The sequence below is a fragment of the Scomber japonicus genome, chromosome 4, assembly GCF_027409825.1.
Source record: "Scomber japonicus isolate fScoJap1 chromosome 4, fScoJap1.pri, whole genome shotgun sequence".
NCBI classification, from domain to species: domain Eukaryota; kingdom Metazoa; phylum Chordata; class Actinopteri; order Scombriformes; family Scombridae; genus Scomber; species Scomber japonicus.
In genome coordinates, this window is record NC_070581.1 from 27116105 (window position 1) to 27142569 (window position 26465).

Below are 26465 nucleotides of genomic sequence, written 5' to 3' on the forward strand. Positions count from 1 at the left end.
ATTGCTGTTCGTAGTTATTATCACCAATTAGCATTATGTCATCGCGTGGAGGGATCAATAACGTTATGAATATGACAAAATCAGAGATAAAACATCACTGTCATTTACCGTTCATCCTGTTTCACAGTGGGGAAACATCTGAATAAATGTCAGCAATAAACTGACTGAGTACCAGCACATGGATATCAACTTGAATAAAATAAAAAAGACCTGAAAACACTCATATTTCAGCGAAAGTTTTGAGCCAAGTTGTCAAGTGAGACGCTTCTTCTGCAGTCTTTTCTTCCCGCAGAGTCAACGAGAGGGAATATGGACAGCGCCAGACTGCCGTTGGAACCAACACTGTGGCCGAAGGGAGGAATTACAGCCGATGATTTAAATGGATGAGTGCACCTCGCCCCTTGATCGCAGTCGGACTCTGGTCTCCTGATATACAAGCTAACTTACCGCGCTGTCAAAAAAGCATCCTGCAAGTGTATTTATAAAGTATTAAACCTGCGGTCAACTGCCTTGTAAGTTATCCCGTAAGAAGCTGGTTATATATGTCTTCGTGTAGTGACGGCTGAATGTTGACAAGCTTGCGTTGTTTGAATGTTTATTCGCGTCGCCACGCTGCAAATCAGCTCTTCACTCAAGTGCCCTATTTACTGTCCTCAATGTCTTCTGTATCTGAGGAGCCGGGAGTGAGCCACACAATGCGGGTAAAGTTTAGACCACATTTTGAAAGTTGTTTTATGTCTTAATAGTTTCGCTTTCTAGACATCAGTTTCATTTTCTTGTTCTGTCATTGTGCCTCCTCACACGATGTAATGCTGCCCCCTCCTGGTTAGCCTGCAGAAAACAACTGGAGACTGAACTACATCAGTGGGGACCTGTTCTCCTGTCCTGAGGACGAAGCTTTGGCCCACTGCATCAGTGAGGATTGCCGCATGGGGGCAGGCATAGCAGTGAAATTCAAGAATAAGTTCAAAGGGGTAGAAGAACTAAAGGAACAGAGTAAGTCAGCCCATCATATAAGTATTCGTCTGTACTAAAAGTGTGTGACTTATTTGGAAAATGTCTGATGTGGATGTAATCTTTTTCTCATTCAAAAAGAAAAGCTGATGGGACAGTGTGCTGTACTGCAAAGAGGAAAACGTTTTGTCTATTACCTGGTAAAGATGTAACAGTCAATTAAAATCCCTAGCCTTTTTTTCTTTCAAAAGACATTGTAGGTAATGTTATTGTTTTGCTTTCCTATCATTTTATTGCAGATCACAAAGAAAAAGGCCAGCCACAAACCCACATATGACAGTCTGACACAGAGTTTGGAGGATATGAAGACACACTGTGTCAAGAATACAGTCACCCGGATATCAATGCCTCGGTTTGTATAATTTCCAAACAATTAGCATCTAATTATTCCAGTCAGTATCTTTATCAAAACAGGGTCAAGAGGGAAAGGCTTACAAACATAAATTAAGTTTTGTGTTGGTGTGATCAGTGCAGGTTCATTTCTTCAGTCACATTACCTGCTCCACTCCCAGCTTACACCAAACATAGTAAAACTATATCTGTAGTCATGTCTCCCCTAAAATATATTGTTACAGAGGTGACTTGGTGTATTTTCAGCAGTACAACACATGCTACTGAATAATCAAAAATATCATATGACTATTAAAGGAACACAGTGTTTTCTCCCTATAATTGTACAGGCCACCACGGTAGCAAGAACTCTCCCAGGCCAAAAAAAAATGTTTTTTTTAATGCCAAAAAAACCCAGCCAAATATGAATTAATTAAAAAATCTGTCAATCAGTGTTTCAGAGCATCTGTGGTGCTATTCCGAAATGTGTGTCAACCTCTGTTTTTTGAATGTGGTTAGCTCCTTAATAAGCATAAATGGGATAGCAAAGCCTAATAGAGTACAGAGAAATGTGTGCTTGCTGAGTCTCTCCCGAGTTTTGCTCAGATCTAATCCATTTGCTACTTCAGCACCACGGACAGTGCCATGGATTTATCAATACACAGCATAGTTAGGCTACTAATATTTCAGAGCCATTGTCAGGGCCATAGTTTCTAACTTGCACGAACCTCAGTCAGATAAACAATCAATGAGTCAGGCAGACTAGACTCACATTTTCAACAGAGTAACCACTCTGCCCCTGCACTCTCCAGGGGATGTAGAGGGAAGGTGACAGGTCCACAAGGTGGATGCATTTTGGTCATTTTGTTAACAAGAGGGATCGCATCTCCCTTCATCCCCCCTCAAATCACCAACTGCTTCTGTCACTATTATACTTAAACAATATGTTTTTGTCTCTTTCTGACAGTATTGGTTGTGGCCTGGATGGATTGAGGTGGGAAATGGTGTCAGACAAACTGAAAGAGGTCTTCAGAGACACAAACATCTCCATCACGATCTACAGCCTTCCAGAGAAAGCAGAGACCACAGTCATGAGGGAGAACATGCGCAGATGATTAATGGCATTGCTTTTTTACTGTAATGAACTTTTCTTTATTTTTACCACAATGTTGATAATTTTCCTTGAATAAAATGTACATTATTTACAATGTTAAAATAAATTATCCTTTTATGCACAACAAGGTCAACTGAACTTCACTAAGACATTATCCCACTGGCCATATATAAATTGTATTTTCATTTGGTCTCTTCTGTAGTCATTGGTTGTCAACTTTTTGACAAGATTTCAAAGCTTCCAAAATGTGCAAATCTAGATTCATCACTAAATCCAGATGTTACTTGAATTTGCTCACCTGCCACTCCTGATTTCACATCACATGATGTTTTACAGCAGGACACTGAGCCTAAAATAGAAGGTGTCTTTGTATTTGCCTATTCTTCCACTATGCAGGCAATTACATTGTTGATTGAACAAACAGTGTATTTGCATTTCTCTGTGGGTATCATATAACTTCTAAAGTGCTCATTGTAGCCACTGCAGATGGCCGAGGTATTGTATGATCCATTATTGATTTTCTCTGGTATTGTACTTTAATGCAGCTGGGACACAATGGAGGTACCAGATGTGAGTCAAAGAAAGCGGTACAGTGAATCCGACACCACAATGTCAATCCCGAAACATCAATTTTCTTTAGGACTGGAAAGCCTTTTAACACATCTCCATTCAAGTCATTTTTATTAAATTTGAACAGTTAAATAATCTAACTAAAAGGGGGCTCCTTTCGCCCTCTACTTCCCTATTTGACATGTATTTGAAGTGTTAATAATTATCCTAAGCCTCAGTATCAGACTGTCTGAACAGACTCAGTAGCTTGCTGCCTGTGACCCGCCTACTCTCCTTTGGGGCACCTTCAATAATTCATGAGGAAAAGGCATTAACCGCTGTGTACTCTGCAGCTGCCTGCCCATTTCCCCCCACATATCCAGGCTGGCTGGAAGACTGTATTTCGGCATCACTGCAACCAACCCCCTCTCTCCTCCTCCCCCTCCCTTCCCATCCCATCCCCCTTCTTGCCTGGCAATTAGACTTCTCACTGCAGCAGAGCCACCTATCCACGCTGCAGTGAACGCAGGGAAATCTCCCTTCATGTGACCTGCTCTCACACCTCAACATGCTAGGGTTGGTGGAATGTGCATCCAAATCTGCCCTCAACTCATCTATATCCCCCCCTCCCACCCCCTCCTTCCCACTTTGTTCCCATGCAGCCTCTGCTTGTCCCACTGCGGTCCACTGATTTGCCTCCGATGCTTTCCCCCATTTCCCCTCTGCCTCTGTCCTCCATTCCTTTTTTTTTATTCTTTGCTCGGTGCATATGAAATTGCAGAGCTCAGCATTCTTCACCACAGGCACTTAGGGAAAAAAAAGAGAGAGAGATGAGCTAGGCGGGAGGGTTTCTGGTGCACCACATAACTGGCCCCCTTCCAATTAAAGAAGAGAGCTTATGTTATTGAAGAGCAGCTTAGCCAATCAGGAAGCAGTGCAGGAAAAGACAGCAGGAAAAAAAGCAGCAGAGCGAGTGGGCAAGAGGAGGAAAAAAAACTGCAGTGTGTGAGTGTGTGTAGTTTTTATCCCTCCCCTGAGCAGATCTTTATCAATTTGGGTACTCCAGTCTTGGGGTACATTTGAATGAGTGTCTCTGTGTGTGTATATGTGGAAGAGTTTACAGGAGGACAGAGTAAAGGTGTGTCTAGGGCTGTGTTAAGGCTCCTGACTTATTCATTCTGAAAACTGGAAATAAGAGAAAGTAAGAAGAAATTGATTCTTTTTCTCTCTATCTCAAAGTGTCTCGGAGCCTGAGGAGAAGGGGAAGAGCTCAGAGTCCAGGAGAGAGCAACCAGCACCAAAGGTAAGCAGCTACATTATACTCCTACTATAGGCACGGTGGGTTTTACACTTTTGAAGTTCTTTCTGTGTGCTTTGCCAGTGTATGTTTGCCCTCTTTCAGTATTTCAAATCTAAATACACATAGATATATATGTGGATTTGTACTTTAATGATTTTCTTATATAATAAAGTCCTGACAGAAAAGCAGAGGGAGAGACAGAGGAAGAGCGAGAGAGAGAGTGAGGGAGGGGGAAGGTTAGTGCGGGACTCCCTGATGCTTCTAGGCAAGTTTCTGTGCACACGGTTCTCTAGTGCTGCAGTATCCCATTACATCCCTGAGCAGAGCTGCCTCAGCATCCAGCCAGTGCCAGGCAGAGCGAATCAAACCAGCTACCAGCTTTCTAAAATGACTGCCACTGATAGAACTTTTTTTTTCTTCTATTAAATCCCTGCTTTGGCTAAGAGTAAAGTTTTTGCACCTTACATTGTAAATCAAGTTCACCCTGAGAAGCTCAGAGCCATGCAGCCCATTTTGGTTTTGTTGTGCATGCACTCATTGTGTATTCTGGGTATCAGTGGGGTTGCTTAGATAACAGATTGAATTGGCTCTGATAGCGTTTCAGCCTGGTGATGAGTTTTTGTTTTGTTTATCCGGTGTTCTGGGACTTCCTTCAGTCTGAGCCTGCAGTAAAAGTAGGCTCTCTGATTGGTTGGACAAGGATCACTGACAAGAGTGTGCCAAAGAAGTGGAAAAGATAATGTTATCATGACATGTACCTTCACTGGTGTATTTATACAGTGAAGAGATGGTTCATTATCATTGTCAAATTAACTCAAACAACAAAGGAAAGTGAAGCTTTGCTTGTGTGTAGCGAAGGACAGACAATTAATACAATTTTTTTTTGTCAATATGCGTTCATAATCAGCCTTCTTTAAGCACAGTTTTTTGTAAGTCTGACCTTCATCACTAGTGAATGAAGATTTGATACTGTCCAGCAGTGGGCACTGTGTGTTGTCTCTGTTGAAAATGTCGGGGAACACTGGCCTGCTGCAGAATTGGAGGAAATACTGGATGGACTTAGTGTATTTTGTGTGGGCACACTGAAAAGCATAGTTAGACAGGATGAAGAGTACAGTATGTACTGGTGTTTTCATACTACTTAGCAATGAAGATAATACCTTTCACCCACATATATTAGAGATAAGCACAAGACATGCATCAACACGGCCAGAATTTCTGGTTCCAGTAACTGGTTGTTTGAATTTAAATGTTGAAATTATTCAAGAGTGAGTTATATGTGACGAAAAGGATGTGGCTGGAAAGGAAATGTAACCCATTTCAGCACCATGGACAGAGCACAGAGCGAAGACTGTTGATAAGTGCTTCCTCAAAAATGTTAGAAGCAAACCAGTGTTGTTTAGCAATGAGGGTTAGAGGACAGTTTATCTATGTCTGGTGGAGATGACCTAATAAATCTTCTGGCTATGCACATTTCCAAGTCCCTGTTTGAAATTGAGGTTTGCTTTACACATCCTGCCTTTTGCTTCTTCATTTGAAGGCATGAAGAAAACATTTTTCATTATTCATGCACCTCTCCTTTTCTAGAGCTCATAACAATTTACAGAGAACTATGTTTTGCAGAGATGGCTTCGTCCTGTCCTTGTCTACCTATATTATCACTGTGTGGTCCAGGTGGGAGCGTCAGTGCTGTGGTTGCTAAGCTTATTGCATTCAGCTATTTGTTTGATAGCTCTAAATTAAAAGGATAATTATCAAAAGAGCACATTATACACAATGTCTGCTTATAGTACCTAGTGACTAATTATATTTCCCAGAAATCATTTCCATTAATTGCAGAGGTGTTAAAAGTCTGCAGTGTTATTCGAATCAGTGAGGAGAAACATTTAAAACCTATAATGTTTTACATGTTGCCTATACAGTTTTTACACCTGCTGTGACACAAAGCATTGCTTCATGTCATGGATGAGAACAACCAGGAAAGTGTCTCAGCAGGAAGCAACTGGCTTACTGAGAAACTCATTCAAATAGCAATGCCAGAAACCTCAGCTCTCTAATGGGAAACGGAAATGAAACCACCTCACTGTTTACAAGAATTAGCAAGTATCCCTCTTTAAGATAGAAACAGAGTGGGAGATGGAGGAGGTGTAACCACTTCTAATTAGGTAGAATGGTTTCTCTAAACAGGCAGACGTGTATCCTGTGATTTACTTTTAAGTCTAATTTAATGTTTGAGCAGCTACTTGAATCAGGCATTTTAGCATGTCAATATCAACAGCTCAGGCCACGTGTAGGAATTTAAATGCTGGGAATGATCACATTTCTTTACATAGTCTGACCCTGTGCATTTATATAAGTTATATACTGTAACTCTTTCTCAGTCGTGGCATTTTTGGAGGAAGGGAGCAGCTGCTTGTCATTATTCATCCTCTGTGTATGACACTCTCTGTCCCAGACTGTGCGACATGGGTGTTTAGTGTGCCCCGGTAAATGATGGTGTAAGCAACATAGCGGAGCAGCAGCAGCTGTCACTGTGACATAGTACAGTTAGCAACAATCCCAGAACTCTCTATGTCAGGGAAACAAAAATGACTGTAAAAACTCCCCAAACCAGTAAAAATAGAGTTTCTTCTGGATATTTGTTAACTTAAATGATATCTCTTTTTTTAGGTTGTACAGACAAAATAGAGGGCATTGCAGATTTTGAATGTCAGCAGACCCTCTCGGGGATACTAGAATGACACCTTGATGAATACAGTGAGGTGGAGGAAGGACAGTGTGGTGTGCTTTCTCACATAACCAGGAAAGGGATACTTTATCATACACTCCTGGGAAAGGTTACAGGATGTATTTATGTAATATATGTGTGTGGGTAAACATATTTTTATCTGTACATGTGAGTGCCCGAGGGTAAGCTAGTGTAAATGAAGAATATAAGAGCCAGTGCTGGACACGTGGATTACAGTCAGCTACGAGTGTGTGAAGAAAAAGGAGGCAGAAAGGAACAAAAGGAAAGAGAAGAAAGTGAAGGGAGGAAGGCAAGACAAATAATTCAAGTATGAGCAAGAGAGGGTGAGAGATAGAGCGAGAGATTGAGAGATTGTCAGAGGCAGAGCAAGAATGGAAGAGAGTGGGCGTGCATAGCAGAGCTACGAGCACTGCAGTACATTGCAGTGCCCAGCCCCCGCTGTGTTCTCAGCTCACCATCCGGTTCCATGCACTGAAAGGACCCCTGCAGCAGCAGAGCTGCACGGCACAGAGCACTGCCTGCTGATGAACAGAAACCTTACAAAGAGCTTTTGACCTGCCGTTGTACATCCTGGACTTGTGATGCACAAATTTTTAAAGGGGTGATGCAAATAACAGTGTTCATGACAAAACAGCCGACCTGCGTCTGCAAACGCATTGTCATGTAGAGAGAGGGAGTAGTCAATTCACGTTCCCCCTGGATTATGTAAGCGTATAACACATTTACTTTACCCAATACCAGCTGAATGATCCCACCTTCCCCGGCCATGTTTTCCTCATTAGGAACATCTGCCTTACTGTTTGCTTTTGTTTCAGAGGTAGCATCTTTGCAAATATAGACAGGCACTTTATTGAACTTATTGAAATGGCAACAATAGGGAAGCAAACAACATGGCACCTTAAATAGATGGTGTGTTTGTATGCCTGCGGTTTGACATTTTGTTGATGGTTCCCTGTGAGGCAAAGGAGAAATAATGATCCCATGGATAACTGCTAAGACCTTCATCAGATGTTGGCTCATGTGAAGGAAAAAAACCCACCATTTATTGAGTGTATATTCAGACAGTGTCCGGTATGCACAAATGACTCACACAGGGTAGCCTCACACTTAAATTCTATCGGATTAATTATGCAGTTTTTGGCTGGGCAAGAAATACTCTGTCTCTGTCACACGCAAGCACACGTACACATGCACGCAAGCGCACAGACCCATGCATGAAAAATGTGAAATTAATCTTTATCACGTGAAAGCTCTAGGAAGCGAAGGAGAAGCTTGTTTCTGCATCTATAAACAGTTGCTACGTTTCCGTCCCACTGCCTGCCTGGGGGGTGGGACGGTTGAAGCGTGAGAGCTTCCCTCATTACATGTTCTCTGGTTTGCCTCTATTTGCTGATGTGGCTGATTCAGATTGTGTGGACTCTCTCTGCTTCCTGTGACAAGGTCTGATTGTGTGTCTCGCTGTGTTCGGGAGTAGCTGAGTCAATTACACCTCGCCAGGCAGGTGTTTGAGCTGTTAAGTGTGTTTGCCTCAACACATCCGCCAGTGTTTGTTTCTGATTTGCTCTAAAATCAGAACAAGGCTTTGAAAATGATAAGGCAGAAATATGTGCTGATAATGAGTCACACTGTAACTAAATATACTAATCCAGCTCATAATCATTGTGAATCTTGTGCATTCATTCACATCTAATGTATCTGAATTATTATTTGTATAACATTGCTGGAAAAAAAATATGTCAGTTTTTTCTTTGTGAGGGGGTGTTAAATGCATTAGACTAAATGCAGCAGTTTATGAATACATTTAATATTTCATTAGCTTATGGTTCACATGCCTTTGCCTTTAGTAAAATAATGCATTAACATTAAGCCTAGCAAGACCTCTTGAAGAAAGACAGAGGATTGCTGCAGTCATATCTTTAGTCTTTATGACAGCACACTATTTAAAGAGAAAAATCCCTTCCTTGACTGTGGATAGTCGAAAATGTAGTCATAAATGAGAAAAAGAGACTCTGGTATCTGTGTGTGTGTGTGTATGCATGAGTGAGTGTGTGACAGAGACGGAGAGAGTGGGAGAAAGCGGTCGAGTATTGTAGTGTGGGTGAGCTGCAGTAGGGATTCAGAGTGCTGCATTGAGCTGCATAATTAATGTTAAGAGGGTGGAGCTAAAGGCGGAGATAAATGGATATGAAGAACAAGCCGCTGCAATACTGCTAAAATAGAGCTAGCTCATGTTGCTTTTGTGTGGAATCTCTCTTTAGGAGACAAGCTGAGCATAGATGAATATGGAAGCGATATTTTGATGGAAAACCAGGGTGGCACGCTTAGTCGTTTGGTCCAGCTCTGTGTCCCCGTCCCATCTGCTCCCTCGGCCCTCAAAGCCAATCACTCTCCACTGAGCTGCATGCCACAGCCAAATGCCTCAATGCTGGCTCTGTGGCGCTGTTAATTATCCAATTTGTAGCAAAGCACCTTCCTATATGACACATCTGGTGTAACTCTCATCTGGTCTGTCTGAATTAAACCATGAAGAAGGAGGAGGTGTGGCTTTAAAATCTGCAGCTTGGTGTTATATTTAGTCATCTTCTTCATAGATTCTAGGTTGTTGTTAAGTGTTGTCTACATGGTGGAACTGTGCTGACAGCTTGTAACAGGAGACACATCTATACAGCAAACCTGCTGTTTTTCGGCAGTTTATCTTTGGAGACAATCTTTGGTCTTCTCTCCTCAGTTTTATTTTTAAACCCAGTCTCCCTGCATTAGAAAGGTCTGCCTGTTCAGCTATTTATTCAGCTCACACATGCAAACACTGTATGTTTAGGTGTGCACATGCATACACATGTGTTTGACAAAGATGCAGTGGGGATTTGTGCTGATCACTCTTGGATGTGAATACATGCTTGGGGGGGGGGGATGTACAGAATGCATCCAGGCTTGTGTATGTGTGAGCGTGTTAGTCTTAAGCACTGTCAGAGCTCAGGAACCTGTTTAGCTCCTCTGTCTCCAGGGTGATATTGTCTGGCCGGTGACCACGTCTCACTGCTCTGCTTGCACCCCTGTCACCTAACCTCATCGTCACTGTAACCGTTCTAGTACTTGACGTCCATTCTGGTGTAACATACTCAGCCTTCATGTCTTCATTGCTTTAAGATCTACAGTAAAGCTTTGAAACGCTTGTGAAATAAAGCTGCAAAGTGTTTTTCAGTGCCCTCCATATGCTGTGCTAAATGTGTTCTATTTCCTTTTTAGTTTATACTCAAAGCGGCGCCACTCTTTGTTGAGAGGTGTCTGCCAAATGCAACTGAGGGGGGTCTGTCCTTGTCAAACTGGCTGAGGGATCGCACAGAGGCAAATGCATGTGTTGGCTCCAAGACTCTCAGTACACAGCTAGGAGGCGGGTAATGACAGCATTTTCATTCCAGTCCCCCAAAAGCCAGAAAATCACACTTAAATTGCAACTTTGACATTATCAAGAACGAGTAGAGAGGCTGATACGATTGAGCCTTGGAGGTGGAAGCCCATAGGTGCACAGTGTACCTTCCAGCTGTAATATCAAGCTTCTTTATGCACTGATATAATCTACCTAAATAATGATGGTAGACGTATGATAGTCTGCCAAAAGCTGTCTTAAAAATGCTCCTTCAGGGTTTCAGTATGTTTAAAATGTAGTTTGAAGGTTTTGTATGTATTTTCCTCTCAATTTTTCTTTTTCTTTGCCTACTCAAAAAGGCATCTGGCAGCACATTCTGAAGCTCAGAGAAACAACACAGAGCCTCATTAACTATATTTTCCTGTCCACTGAAATCTTAGAAATGAAGAGACATTCTCTGTTTTCTTTCTCTCTGTTCCCATGGGGTTTTGCAGTGGGAGAGCTGAATTGCCATTTCATAGTGTTGCCAAGTGAGAATCTGCCCATCTGACATTCAGAACGCTTGGAGCGGTGCAAACATCAACAGAAAATCTTGTTGGAAAAAAAAACATGTTTTTTCCCTTTAAAATAAACTCAGGCTTTGAAATAGTTTTGAGTGTGTCATACTATGAAATGTTCTGAAATTAGTTTAAACTACAGTGTGTACTGGCGCTGCCAAAGTGAGGAATTGTATAATTGTGTTGTTCCATGCAACCTGCAAGCTTTTGTGACCTGTGCCCTTTTTTTTGTTTGTTTGTTTATATATCAGAGGTATACAAGGATTAATATTTTTCATTAAAGGAACTGTGGGATATGAAATCTGCCAGAGAGAGAGAAATAAAGCGATTGGAGAGAGAGAGAGAGGAGGAATGAGAATACTTTAACTGTGTGTGTAGGTGCTCAGCATGAAGGTTGATTCGTTTCTCTTTGAGGTTTTCGAGGCCAGTGTGCAGGCGAAGGACAGCACACAGAATAAAAAAAAAAATCCCTGTGAGATCTAGTTGTACAGCTACATTCTCTGTGGTAGGACTGAGAGATAACAAAGAACAGAAGAATCAAAAGTAAAACGCTTTCCTCCTCATGAAATGATAAATTATGTTGTGCTGAGAGGCATCGACATATTTAGAGATATTTCTTACTTGTAGAGTATGCCGCAGTGCTTTGTTTTTAACATATTTTAAGGTTGATCTCTATTTAACAAAGGATTAGAGCTAAAACAACAATCTGATGACAGACAGAACATCTTTTCATTTCACATATTTTTCTTTCAGATTCACAATTTTCAATTATTAAGTCATTATTCTCTGCTTTTCTCTGCTTTATATAGATTGTAAATTGAATATTTCTGTGCAGACAAAACAAGACATTTGGAGACTTCACTGTGATGGGCATATCTGGCTATTTCACAACATATTAAAGAGCAAATAATGAATCTAGAACATAATAGGCAGACTAATCCATAATGAATAATTGTTAATCGCAGCCCTGCGAAAGATATAAAATTGCTGGCTTTTTGAATCAAGATGGTATTATTGCGGAGCGCCCTGGTGGTTGAGTGGTTAGAGCGAATCCAGTCAGGGACCTATGCTACAGGTCATTCCCCCTCTGTCTCTCCCTGTTTCCTGTCAGTCTCTGCCAGCTACTGACTAAATATTAAAGGCAAAAAAAGCCCAAAAATAGATCTTAAAAAAGATTGTGCATGCTACATGGAAAATCTTCTCAGTCTCAGTGCTGATACATCATGTCTGTTTTATTCTTCTCAAAGATTTGACCTCCTGAATTAATGAATTATCCTAGTAGTGTGAGTGGGAGGTCACTTTTGGCACTTTGTAAAGATGAAAGTGCTCCACTGACTATTGAGCCATCCTCTCTTTACTCTTTCTCTACTCAGGTCATTGTGCTGCGGCCATTCTCAGAATAAAAGATTCCTGATATTTATTTGCACTAAACAAACAATGTTTTGACTTCAATGCAAAGAAGAGTGAGTAACAAACAGAAGCTACTAATCTAACTTCTTGTGGATTTTTAAAAGAGTCAAGTATCATGTCTGAATACTTACTAGCTTTGTGTTTTGTCTGTGTGTCACATCCAAGTTGTAGAAATCTCGCAGATTCGATCTCTCCCAAAGAGATTATTGACTTGACAGCAAATTGGTTGGCTTCTCCAAGAGCATGATGGAGAGTTGCAAAATCTATTTCCTCCCATGATAAGCCCGGTAATAGTTGGGCCTTGCTAGCGGGACACGATATTCATTATAGTATATTGATCAAAATAATTGCTCCCATTCTATTGTACATTTCGAAAAACCCCACTCACAACATTGTTATCTGGAGAGCTGTTCATAAATACATTTTTTGTAATCTGTCTCATCTTGAGAGGTTTCCTGAATCATTACCCAAAGCCTCAATATACAGATAGAACCATATTGCACATCATTTTACCGACTGTACGTCCTTGGTAATATAAGACTGCTTTGTGAATTGTAGTATGGGTGTGTTAATTGCCAAGAGGTTGAATGAGAGTGGATGATATCAGCCAGCTCAGGACAAACAAAAGGGGGAGAAAACATCAAGATGCTGCTGAAGCGCCTTTATATCTTACTCTGTGCTGGTGTGTCTCAATGCTAAACCAAAGCATTAGTGAATCACGACATGTTACAGAGTCTAATTTCACTGCACATTGCTGCAATGAGTCAACAACCCTTTACATTTCGGTTTATGCATTTCCTTGCCTACCACTTTCCTCCTCGTTGTCGGTTGAGAGACCTCACTGACATAATGAATAATGAAATTTGGTTGCAATCTGCCCAACAGAAAACGAGCAATGTATGTGTCACTCAAGAATCCCTTATCCATCCCAATCTCTAAAAGGCCAAACCAGGGCTCACCCTCATTTTTCGCTGTCGCTGCTCTCCGGGATCTTCCTTTCCTTTTCTTGTTTTAAGCTTGACTTTCTCTACCTCTCTCTTTCTCTCTCTCTCTCAAATGTTCCTTTTGTGTCTGCCAGTTACAGCAGTGGTTTGTCATACTTGACTCTGTAGCCAGTTAACACTGGACACACACACACACACACACACACACACAGGGGATTAAAGAGCTTTAGCGAATAGTCTGAACATGGCACTCTTCATGACAAGAATACCAGCACAACCACCAAAGACGTTTCAAAAAGACATTTTTCTACCCTGTTTTCGAAGTAGCAAATCCCTAACTCAATCCTCTCTTGGAGGCAGAACTGAGAGTCAATGCAAATTAGAAATTAATTGCAACATATTTGCCCTTAGCAGATAATTTAAATCTACCAAAGTAAACTACACCAAACCACAACGCCTATTCTACAAAAGGATTGCTAATGTGTTGCTGTGAGTCATCTTGAAACCCATGTTTCTGCTGAGAAAATCCTGTGTGGTTTTTTAGAATGATGGACAGGCAGCATTTTAGCCTTTGTTTTTTTCATACGGGGCTCTGGAAGTGATGTGCATCCCCATGCATTGTCTGCTGTTATGTAAACGTGACTGCTGTAGAGAGTCTTTCGATGCAGTGTAGGGTACCGTTTATCTAGGACATGGCTGGTTTGTGCCCCCTCATTGAAATGCGTCAAAGGGGCTATGGAAGCAAGTTTTCTCTCTCTCTCTCTCTCTCTCTCTCTCTCTCTCTCTCTCTCTCTCTGTCTCTCTCTCTCTCTCTCTCTCTCTCTCTCTCTTAGACTTTCTTATGAAAATGTCCTTGACACTGTTGACAATAAATCAATTAGTTGGTCTGTCTTTAGAAATACACAGGTGGTGTAAGGGCAGAACACTCACCTACCGACTGCAGCGTATTCAGTTCAACTTGCTTAACATAACAATAGATTATGTTTATCAGTGAGAAGTCAGTGAGGGATCATGTCCTTGGTGCTGCACCAGTAAATCCCTTTCGTTAGTTAGGGTGCCTGTGTGGAGGGGGGATACCAACGACCTTTGTGTATGTCTTGTGTACTGTGTGTCTACACAATCCCCGGCACAACAGTGAAATTAGATGTGACAAAGACCACAGTGAACTTGAATTGGCCATTGATAACTAGAAGAAAAAAGATATATAATATAATGAATACATAAATCATAAAAATAAATAAATGTGTCTAATATAGAGAGAGAAATGGTCAAGCTGTAACTGGACTGCACACTTAGCTATTTTTTTTCTTAAAATGTTCTAAAATAATTATTCAATCATCAAAATAGTTGGTAATGAATTTTCTGTTGATTGACTAATAGAGTAATCGACCCATCGTTGCAGGTCTAGTCAGGTTATTGAGACTGATAGTCGATACCTTGCTGTTGAAGATAGAAATGTGTCTTGATAGAAATACCATCACATTAGCTTGAAGGCATCGTGAAAAGTTATGCACAGAAATATTCCTGCTTCATATTGATATCCTTCTTACATCCACCATCATTTAGTCTTTGATTGGGTATGCTCTTTGATAAGTGTGCATGCATTAGTTTCCACAATCAATCTGCACTGTGAAAACGTTCTTACCCCTGAGATGAGTTGATTTTGATGATGCAACGAAGTGCTGTGATTAGTGGACTCTGCAGGACTGGATTCAGCCGTTTTTACATTTTCTGTCAAATCTAGCATGAGTAATTAAATTGAAATTATTAAGAAGCATACCATCATAACATATCATAATAACATAACATTAAATGTATAAAATAGAATATGTTCTAATTTAGTAATGTAAATGCTAAATGCTGCTGATATTTGGCATCAGCAGTTTTCCAGACTTTGGTTTAGAAGTTATTTTTAGAAAGAGTTTTATTCTGTACTAATTTTAATCTCTAACCAAATGTGCATAGAAAGAGGCTTGAAATGTGTGCCTGTATACTGGTCTGAACAGGCACATTATTATTTTTTTCATTCAAATATTTTTGTTAACAATTATGTATTGCATTTCAGATTTTCCACATTTAAAACACACCAATGCAAGGTTGGAATAGTGGTGAGGGAGAAGAAGAAAAGGGAAAAACCAAATGTATAACAAAGAGGGTGGGGTAAATTGCTTGTCATGATCATCAAACTAATACAAATGAGCTTGAATGAATTAAAGATAAAAAGAGGCTTACCGTGATGCAACAATCATTTATTCCTGCAGTCTTTAAAGTTCTGTGATGAGTCTCTTTGAATAGCTGTAAATAATGTATAGCCTGTTTTGCTCTTTTCAGGCGGAGCTGTTATTTATAAAATGAATTCAAATAGGTTGGAAAACAAGGAACTGTGGAAACGGGGGCAACGTCTCAGCTCGGCTCTATCACGGCTGGCAGACTTGTAGTCCGACCCCACTTTGGCCGGTTTCCCCGGTGCCACAGTTCTGTTAGAATTGAATGGACTTACAGGGACTAGCTGATTGTGCTGCTTTCTATCTGAACGCACAGTGAAACTGCATAGTGCCATTACAGAGTAATTCATATACACAGTGAAACTGACATTTTCTCCTTATCTAGTTTCTGGCATGCTGCTGAAAAGTTTAAGAATCTTTTTACAAACGTTCTTTTCATTTTTGCAGCCTCACTATTTTCATATTACAAAATGAAGGAATGAATCTAAATTGGAAAGTTAAGCTGCAATAGAGGTTAAACTGACTGTGCATTATGTATTGGTGCACATTTTAAACAGCTCGTGTTGCCAGCTAAGCTGCCTCTCCTTGAGGGGTTTTTCAGGCATAATGTTGGAGCATTTAGTAGATGCAAAACTGAACCCCCGACTGATGGAGCATTTGCATTGTGTAGAGTTTGCATAATTTCAACAAAATAACTAATTCAGAGTGAAATACAGGTCAATAGAACTTCTTTTTTTTGGTTGTTGTTTTTTTATCCCCAAAGTAGCAAAAATCACTTGTAATTGAAAATGACTGCCATTGTTATTTTTGGGCAGCCACAAATCAAGCAGACAAGAAGGACAGCGTGTGTATACCAGCTGGAATCATTTCTGCTCCAACTCTAAAGCTAAAATCATTCACAGATATGTGATATGTGGGTTTTTAATGATAATACTAGATTGTATTGTATTAAACCCTGCCAGTGCAGAGGTTACTGAATGTAATGATGCAATGTGTTCTTTTGAAGGCACACTGCTTTTAAAATTGCTCATACTGAATAACTCATGCATTGTTCCTGGTATAAAGAATTAGAGAGTAAAGAACCATCAGTTAATTGGACTAAAGAAGGGCAGTGTAACTGTAAAAAAGCAGGTATTTACACCTGTCACCTTTGAATATATTTTAATTGTATTCAGTTTTTATTTACAAAATGCATATCAGGATGTTTTGACTTCAGTTAAACTTTCACAGCAGGGAGACTTCGGGGAGAGGCTGAATACAAAATGCAGTCGAATTGTCGTCTAACTCAAAATCTCACACAGTGACATCAGGGAATGTAAACACAGCAAATAATTAGATTGGTCGTTCTTTGACTGCGTGAATGACAAGACACAATATTGAGTTTGACGTGCAGAATAACTGATAATCAACAGCATAATGAGAGCCCACAGTGACTTGGTTCTTGTGACATATCAACCATTTGGGACACAATGCAGTTCCCTCAGCCCTGCTGTGTTGTGTGTGTGTATTGGGTTATTTTTCTAAGACACTTTTTAAATCCGGCAGTGAGTTCTTGCAATGACTGAGTTAAAATCGGAAAAAGCCATTAGTCCTATGACAGATACCAAATGGAAGTGATGCTAATTATACTAAAAGTACTATGAAGATTTATCAGAACTGTCACAAAAGCACAGACCCGGAGACACCGAGTTCAATTTGAAATATTTAGTTCCTACTAAATATTATTCAGTTGCACGGTTTTAAAATGGTTGCCAGATGTTTTAACTGATGCTACACATAAAAATAAGTGGAATATTGTGAGGAACACATGTTGTTTATTTGCCCAGAAAATAGTCGGCGCACAGTTAGCCTGCAAACTGAATCATACCACTTAGTTTGAAGTGTGAATACGGGACATTTTGTCTCTGGAGGAAGTAAAGCTTTGAACACCAACGAGGGTGACAGACCAAGAGACGAAAGGGAAAATCATCCCTACATCCCATCATGTGGATGCTCAATATTTAATGAGAGATATTTTAATAGCCTACTCCTTTTTCTGTACTGTACTGTACAGCCAAAGAAATATTTCCTCTCCTTGTGCTGCACTTTAGCGCAGGTGAAACACAGAAAATGGACATAGAAATATCAACCTGCTCACATCGTGCACACTGTGAAATGACTTTCAATATATGGCTTTAAAAATGTAACACAGACAGTATAAATATCTTGAGATAATGCACCTTTTTGTCACACAGCATTTTTACCTGCACTTCCTACCCCATGATTCACAATGGAAATCAACCCAGGCTTAAGGATCAATGTTGTTCTGCACTCCTGTGCACACAGCAACCGTTAGCTTTGACAAGCAGCAGATGGTGTGCTATACAGTGATTTACTGCTGCATAGCCAGGGGTGCAGTACTTTTTTGTGAGCCTTTCTCCCCCTGAATAATTGATAGAATACTGTCAGTGGACTGTGTAGGATTTCAAATGTTGTCAATTGAGTGGAAAGATTTGGCGTGTGTTCTGTGTTTCTTCAAGGCTTTCTGGTTTTTAATTGTTGGGGCATTAGCTTACATCTGTTGGGATGCAGTAAGAGGCAGAAATGATGATTACTTTTCACATTGAAACCTGATATAATGAAACATAGTCATTTTATGGCTTCCTATAAACCTGGGAATGTTTAACAGGATTACAAAGGAAATGATTTATTTAGTTTAAAAAGAACTGGGTGACATTATAAGTTAAAAGTTGGATTCTGTGTTTTGCATCACATAAACAGTAACATGATTGAATCTTAGTTTTCTCTTGTCAGTAAGGCAAATAAATGTATTGCAGTTGTTGTTTTCTCAAGTTTGTAACTACATCATTGGGCGCTGCAGTTATTGTTTGCAACTCCAGAGATGACATTTAATAACCTTGTTGCCAAATTGTTTTTCTCCCCATGTTAGCAGTGCAACATCCTGCTGGGATAATTTGATGGGTCTGTAAATGGAGCTATGATAGAGAGAGAGTGGCTCTGTCGGAGAATTCAACTTGTATTTTGGCCAGAAAGTAAGACAAGTTATGGTAACATTTCCCATCCAAGCCTGGAAATTGTTTGTGTTTTTTTAGCCTGTTGACACTGAATGCCAATAATATCTGATGGCTCCAGTGTAGCAAAGTATTTATATACTTTTGTTTTTTAAACAAAGTACAAAGTCCAGCTATTTCAGTTACTTTTACCACTGTGTAAAAATGTTGTTATAGATCATTACATACTGAGATTGGAATTGATTTCTAGCCAGGCTGCTGTAGCCCAGCTCTATGAATGGCAATGTTGGTTGTAGGTCAGTCAGTTGGTCCACTGCTTAGGTCCAGACTGAAACATGACAATAACTATTAGATGATTAGTCAAAACATTCATGATCCCCGGAGGATGAAGCTGAATGACTGTGGTGATATTTCTTTTTGTGCCAAATGAGGTTGACATTTTTGGCTGTAAGTGAAATGCCTTGGCAAGTAATGGATGGATTGGTATGAAATTGAACTTATTGTCAGACTCTTTTGTTTATGTCCAAATATTTGCAACACTAATTTCCTATTTCCCTATCAGCCTCAGCTGTAGTTTGTGTTTAGTGCTCCTTAGCAAATGTTAGAGGGCTATATTGACTGCTATAGTGAACATTATACCTGCTTTTACATCAGCATGTTAGAATTGTTATTGTGAGCATTTTAGCTCAGAAAAAAGGTCTTTTCTAAATATTGCCTCACACAGATGCTACCATGGCTGTAGATGTCTATATGAATATTTACAAAGGATTTGTGGCCCCCCTTTTTAGCCGTTAAATTGACAAATTGCATTTGCAAACTGTGAAATCTCAATTTTAGTACTCACTATAGAGTAAACTATTGAGTGTCTTGACATTGTTGTCTTGGGAACAAAATGTTCTCTTTTATGAGTGCCAGTTTGGATGTTCACATTTTCAATGCATCTAAACTCTGAAGTGGTGTAATTGATTTTAATTTTGACCTGTTAACAAGCTTGATGCATGATATCCTCACTCAGCAGGCTTACATATATATATAGGTACAGTGTAAGACTAGTTAAGAGGTCATCTGTCTATTTATATATTTTCTTAGTATTGATCCAGTTGACCCTTGCAATAACGATCTTTCAATTGTCTTATTCTGTTAACTGCTCATGTTACACCAAACGCTGCAGCTTGTTCACAGTGAGGAAATGAGAAAATGATAATTATCTCTCTGAGAGTTTTTGTGAAACAGATGTTGATTACAATAATCAAATTTCACTTTCAGGCTCAGAATACATTTCATTAGAGCTTTTTTGTTTTTTTAACCAATGAACAAAAGAGATCAAATTGTATGATTGCACCAACATTTTATAAAATCTTTGGCTATTCTAAAAGTTAACCGAAGTGTTATATTAGGAATGGTCATCCAATTCAGTTCACTGCATTTAGTGGCTCCAAGCTGATAAGTGCGCAATTACCATAGTGTTTCTAACGGGCATTGATTGGTCTTGTATTCTCTGTCCCCCCTTCCATTGATTGTTGATGCCACTCTCAGATTACAAGGCGATGTGAGGGCAGGTGATAATACATTACTGTCTGGCTGCAGGAGCATTCCTAATGTACATTTTATAGTATTTCTGATTGTGTATGTGTTTATAAAAGTCACATATTCTGTTGCGGCCATATTTTTTCATACATTTGTTCAGAATATTTAATTAATAAATAAATGAAGACATTAATTCAGAAGTAGACTACTTTATGGGTAGCATAAAAACTTGATACTGTGCAGTTGATTACCAATGATACATTCAGAAGGACATCTCTCAGCCGAGAGCACTACTCTTGATTATTTTCTAGTTAACCTTTAGACATTCATGCAATCTCAACGCCAGCATGCACATTTCAAATGCAAATACTGAGCAGATATTTTTCAGTACACAGTTGATCTAAGGAAGTGCTGATACTAATGACAAGATAACATGGATGTAATTAAAACTTGCTTGTCGTTTGTAATGGAAGAGACCCTTGAAACATAACACCAAGACTTCTCGTTTTAATCAGGGACGGATGTGCTGAAGTGCACGTCTACCTTTCTCTTCTCTTCCCTGTGCTAGTATGTTTCAAAGGTCGTTACCTAATTTAGGTTTTAATGAGTGCTTAATTGAAAAAGACTCTCCGTCTACTTTACAGATGATCTCAGTTAAATATCGCAATGTTTTAAGGTCAAATCTTTCCATCACTCAACTCCAGACAGTGAGTTTCTGAACACATGAGAGGTGTGATGAAATGCAATCCTATTAATTTTTAAAAAGTAAGTAACACACAACTCTTTTTATACACAGTTGAAGAAATCGTCAGAAGAGGGCAAGGATGTTAAAACTGCAGCAATTCTTCACCCATGAAGGACCTGTAGACTAAAGACATGTATATTAAAGACTTTAAATGAGATCATAACAGTGGGAAGCAACAACTGACAGTAAGCTAATTAAAGTATTTGTAATTAAATTCAGCATGTTTTAGCCAGAGAGCTATTCTTTGATAACTGTATATATTAATTACAGAGGTAAGATATGTGTTTTTCATTGTCCTTAATATTTTACAGTTATTTTCTAGTTGGTATGGTTAATGGTATCTTTATAACAATATATTTCTCTCTGCTTTGTGCCTCGGACTGTAACTCTGCAGCAATGAATGATTTCAGTACAACAACATAATTATGCAGCAACAAGAGTTCATTTTTATGTGCTGCAAGTAGATCATCATGAGAGCTTGGCTGTCACACTCAATCTGTGTTTGACTAATGATGCCGTGGTTCCTCAAGATTTGGGCCTGCCTTGTGATGGAGTTCACTGGCGTCGTGAAGGTGAATGATCCCCTTGAGCAGCCTCTCCGTTTGCCATTGGCGGCTTGTCTATCGTTTGTCCTACAATACCTTTGACCGCATTACAAGGAGCGAAAGAGACCATCCACTCTCCTCTGACAAGTTTGTCACATCTATAGTCTTATAACAAATGTGCAATTTTCATCCTAAGCGCAGGCCTCCGAATCACTGTAACACACAATAACACAAAGAGTATGCCTCCTACTGCTGGTTTAGACCTGAAATGTAACACACATTTAACTGTATGTGGACACGATGATGAAAATTGATCTGGGCCTTCTTAAATCTCTGTCCTCTTCCAGCTATAGATAGGTGGTAGGTAATATGGTTTATTATGTTGAGAGGTCGGCTCTGTCTAAAAGAAATAGCTGCTTGCAGAGTGCATTACAAAACCCTATTTGACATTTATAAGAGTTTGTTGGTCCCCTGAGGAGTTTGCTGTTGTTTTTTTTTTCTAGCATCACACTGCTCTCAGAAAGCATGTAATTCAGAGACATTGAGGTCTGGAGGCTTTTGAGTGTTTCCTCCTTTTTCCATTTACTCAGATTGTTCTCTTCCTTGATAGGCGACCAATTATTTCTATGGAGATAATAAACTGCTAACTCAAACAATTAGATTTGTCAACATATCTCTTACAATCGACGCAACATTAATACTCAGAAGTAGAAAGTGAATTGATGCATTTCATTATTTCCTCATGTGTTTAATCTCTCTTTCTGTCTAGTGTGGTTGGTAGTGTTATGTTTCATTCACTGGGCAGGCAAGGAGGGAAACAATTATTTTGGAATTGTGTGCTGTTTGGTTCCCCCGTTGTTGACCATTTCTCTGGGACTGGATGATGAATTGCCTTATTTCTGCACATAAACACAGGTCTTGTCTCCCAGTGAAGCAAGTAGCCGGAGGAAAGTAGGCGCTCTCCACCAGGATTTATGGACGGCAGCTTTGTGAAAAATAGCACTTGGTTCAAATAAGTGAAGTGAGATCATCGTTTTCTTAAAAGATGTGAAGACAGCAGAATAACAAGAGAAAAAAATGAAGCAAAAACAAAAATCTTTCTTGTTGTCGTTTATGCTGTGTCATGCGGCTGATGGAGCAATTACATTTAACTGCTGCCAGGGTGGACAATGAGATTGATTTGATGCAGCCATTTTAAATGTAGCTGAGATGGATCTCTGGCCCAAAACAGTTTTTTTCTAACCTGAGCTTCTAAATTGAATAAAATCGCTTCTAGACTTAATGCAGGATACTCCCAAACCATCAGTTCTGGATCTCTGTTAAATGTTGTTTTACCACATTTCTTTGTCATTGAAGCCATGTTCAATCACTAAAATTCTTCGCAGGTCAGCATTATGACAGCTTGATCTTGGTGAGCTTACAGATAAACCAGCAGCGGGCGTAGCGTGGAGAACAGAGGCTTTGCTCGAGGCTAAGTGATTCTTTTCAAGGGAACTGTTTTTATGAACCTTCATAAATGAGAATCAACAATGTCAGCTGTGAGAAATTCACAAATCCTGTACATTAACAGGAATGGTAGTTTCTTACTTATTCATAGAATATTATTTAATGTGCTTGACATGCACATACACTAATGGTGACTTTTCATTTTGAAGTCTGTGTGCAGGTGTAGCAGGGGAATATTGGGGCATGCCACATATGTGATGATGTCACTCGAGTCAACGTCGGTTTTTGGGCTAAAGGCTACCAGTTTGACATTGACCAAACCTATGTAGCTCTCTACTCACCTCTGCTTGAGGTTAGGAGCTTGAGGCTAACCTCAATGACTGCATTGATTTTGATTCTTGTAAAAAAACAAAAAGTAAAAAGGCCTATCCACCGCAAGTCCGACAATGTCATAGAAGAGAAATGCTGAATGGGTCGAGTGCTCTTTTAAAGTTTGATGGACAACACTGTTTCTCTCTTGTGTCTGTACCGGCTGTATCAGAGCATAGAGAAGCCAAAGTGCCATCGATTGCTTGTTTCTGCTGACTGTGAAAGACTCCCACAGTCAGCAGTCTGTCATGTTGGCAACCACCCATCATGTTCTTCACCTCTCACACTGTAGGAACAAACAGTAAAGCCCACAGCAGCCTCCGCCTCGATGAGTATCATTATTATTAGTAATGGTGTTAGTATTCCTATTAGTACTCGTAGTAGTATCAGTATTAGTATTAGTATTTAGAGTATTAGTATTCAGACAAATGGTGCAGTGTGCTCAGATTAAAACCTTCATTAACAACAACAAAAATCCACATGAAAGAACAAATGACCAGACCATTATTATATATTTTGTTGAATTGTGCACTTGCACTGCCCTAAATGTTTCCAATCATTTTAAAACCCAGAGAAATCCGTAATTTTAATCAAGGTAACAGTCAGTTTCATTTGGTCATCTGTGAATGTCGTCATATCCCCTTTGCACGTGTCAGCATTGAGGTCGTTGCGAGAAGCTGCCATAAATTGACTTTTTATCCAATTTTAAGTTTAATTTTTACCATTTACTGTTTAGATATCTATAGATCTTTTAACTGGATGATGGGTTTTCCTCATCGGACATCTGGAGCTTAAGTTATTAGAGAAACAAGCTGAGCAAACATTAGCATTAGCTAGACTACCCCAGGCATCCTGTGTTCATCAGATAGCATCAGAAAAACACTTATTTAAATGTGAAACTGCTTGATTCAGTTTTTTTTTTTTTAACGGTTTTAATTATGATGTTCATTTGTTTTGGAGAGGAGGAGACCTCTGCAGATAATTGCATTCCTGATAAAAAAACAAATGATGAACACTGAAGGAACCTTACTGGGAGAGGCTGACTGCAGTGACCAATACAACAACTCCCATGATCCCACGCTACTTCACAACGTCATCAAACCCCTAGTGGCAGAAAATTACATAGTTTGCATTTATGTTAATATTTTAGTCCTTCTTGTCCTTATTTACTTTTTTATTCTTTTGGTATATGAGTTGCGTTGATCACAGTGTTGCAAAACGCTGACCTACCTGATAACTAAGATGTTACACATGACCCTGCTTAAAGAAGATCTGCTTTATAAAATTCAGTGTAGGCTTCACAGAATTTTGTAATACTGAAATCGGTCTCTCCTGCCTGTCCAACACTCTTTACACAGCTATCTCAGATCAAATGGGCTTTCGTGGGTGCGTATGTGTGCATGCATTCTGAGTGTACTTGTGTTTGTGAGAAAATGTGTGTATTGTGTGTTATCAGAGGGCCAGTTCTTTAATGTGTTCGCCTGCCTTCTGGCTCCATGTTAAACCCCTGCATTGCAGCACTGCCAGTGGGATTTCAGCAGGCGCAGCCCTTTTTTCCTCTAACCCTCCATCTTCACAATAGAGAGATTAAATTTGGGCCAGATCCCTCCTGCGTGGAAAGCTCCTCACTCACACATGCACTTCTTCCAGTGTTCATACGCTACGCTCCAGAGAGCGCAGGGCAGCTGAGAGCCCCCAAAAGTCTCCTGTAGGCTCCCTTTGCCCCACATGAATCGCCCCTCCCATGACTGAGTGAGAGCAACAGTCATGGAGAGCCACGTGTCTTGGAGACAGACACAGACAGAGAGAACGAGAGACTGGGAGAGAGAAAAAGAAAACATGGGATCCTCAGGGGCTCAGCAATTCAAGTGCTGTCTGAGAAGCTGCACAGTAATCTTGTTAAAGAATGGAAGGGCTCTGCAGTTTGGTGCTGAGTGACTTTTCCAGTTGTTTGGGCTTCATGGCCCTCTTCATCAAACAGAGACCAAATGGGGAGAGGCAGCATAAATCAGAGAATGTCCTTCCTCTTGGACAGCGGCGTGATTTTAGCAGTTTGGAATATTAACAGAAAGCTTTACTTTGAATGAGACAAGCTCACAGCCATAGACAGAGTCAATAAAACATCTCTGATAGCTAGTGCTGTGCTTCAGGAATCATTTTCACATTTTCACACTGCTTTGAGCGGGTGATGCTGACAGAATGAAAAAGATGATTTTTTAACAGAAATGTTCATACTTTGATTTGTTATTATATTTTGGTCATAACTAACTGTAATGCAGCATGTAAGACAACCTAAAGACAACATCTAAACTATGATATGTCACACAAATAAGTTGAGAGCCAAAAAGATTTTGTACACAATATGCCAAAAATCTCCATCGTCTCATATCACAACATGATATTATTTCACTGTATCTCCCAAGAAAGGCCTATTCATAACCTGTACAAGATTCAAACTGATAATCTTGATGAATTAGTGCAACGTTTAAAGGGTTATGTTGTAGTAGATTATTAGTACAACTGCACTTATTGATACTTATAGTTCACAAGGTATGACAGAAAAAAATGTTTCAGAGCTTCAGAGTTGACACCATCATCCTGACCTTCAGTGATCTGGCTTATCAATGTTCATTTTGATATGACTCCACTGCCAGCATGGCTCACTGACATGAACTAGTAATGGAAATCAAAGAACAGAGTCTTCATTAAATTCCCTTTCGTTTTTCCACCACATAGTTTGGTCCCTCGGGGACATAAATAGGTAGGGGAAAGATCCAATTATGTTCACCAAGAGGCAATTCCCTTTAACGTGATTGTATCTGAGAATCTGCACATCAGAGCCTGTCGTGCCTGTCAGCTAGCCAATTTATGATCTTTCAAGAATCTCTTTTTTTGACCTTATATTTGTCCTCATGGATTAATGTATATTGTCTATTTTGAGATTATCATGACTACGTCTTTTTTGTTTTATAGAACAATTTGATCTGCATTTTGTGCATGAAAGGTGATTTTGATCAGTTATTATGATTATGATATTATTTTTGATCATAATATATAAGCATACAGTCAATAACAATAAGTCTTTACATTCAGGTTTGACCATCAAATCATATTTAACAGAGCATTTCTGTTTTTTTGATTGTGAATTCAGTCCTTGTCACTTGACCTTTCTTTATGAAACAAAGAAAATGCCACTCGTGTTCCCAGAGTGCTGCAATGTGAAGCAGTTCTGAAGCACTGCTCCTCTCTTCCCTGTCACGGCT

General features: G+C 39.7%; 2 protein-coding genes across 2 annotated transcripts in view; both read left to right on the forward strand.

The window, feature by feature from the left end:
- Positions 1 to 26465, forward strand: part of LOC128357989 (serine/threonine-protein phosphatase 4 regulatory subunit 2-like) — a 149332-nt gene that overhangs the window by 12034 nt on the left and 110833 nt on the right. The gene's annotated exons all lie outside the window — the stretch shown is intronic.
- oard1 (O-acyl-ADP-ribose deacylase 1) lies at positions 301 to 2576 on the forward strand. Its single transcript, XM_053318441.1, has 5 exons — positions 301 to 701; positions 831 to 996; positions 1096 to 1154; positions 1254 to 1366; positions 2312 to 2576. Exons 1-5 carry the CDS (start codon positions 567 to 569, stop codon positions 2457 to 2459), a joined length of 621 nt encoding a protein of 206 aa, XP_053174416.1. The 5' UTR covers positions 301 to 566; the 3' UTR covers positions 2460 to 2576.

Bases quoted from the DNA above. Each gene is read 5' to 3' on its own strand.
- oard1 (XM_053318441.1), top strand. From the start codon at position 567: ATGTTGACAAGCTTGCGTTGTTTGAATGTTTATTCGCGTCGCCACGCT. The intron at 702-830 runs GTAAAGTTTAGA...CCTCCTGGTTAG, and splicing joins GAGTGAGCCACACAATGCGG to CCTGCAGAAAACAACTGGAG. The intron at 1,155-1,253 runs GTAAAGATGTAA...ATTTTATTGCAG, and splicing joins AACGTTTTGTCTATTACCTG to ATCACAAAGAAAAAGGCCAG.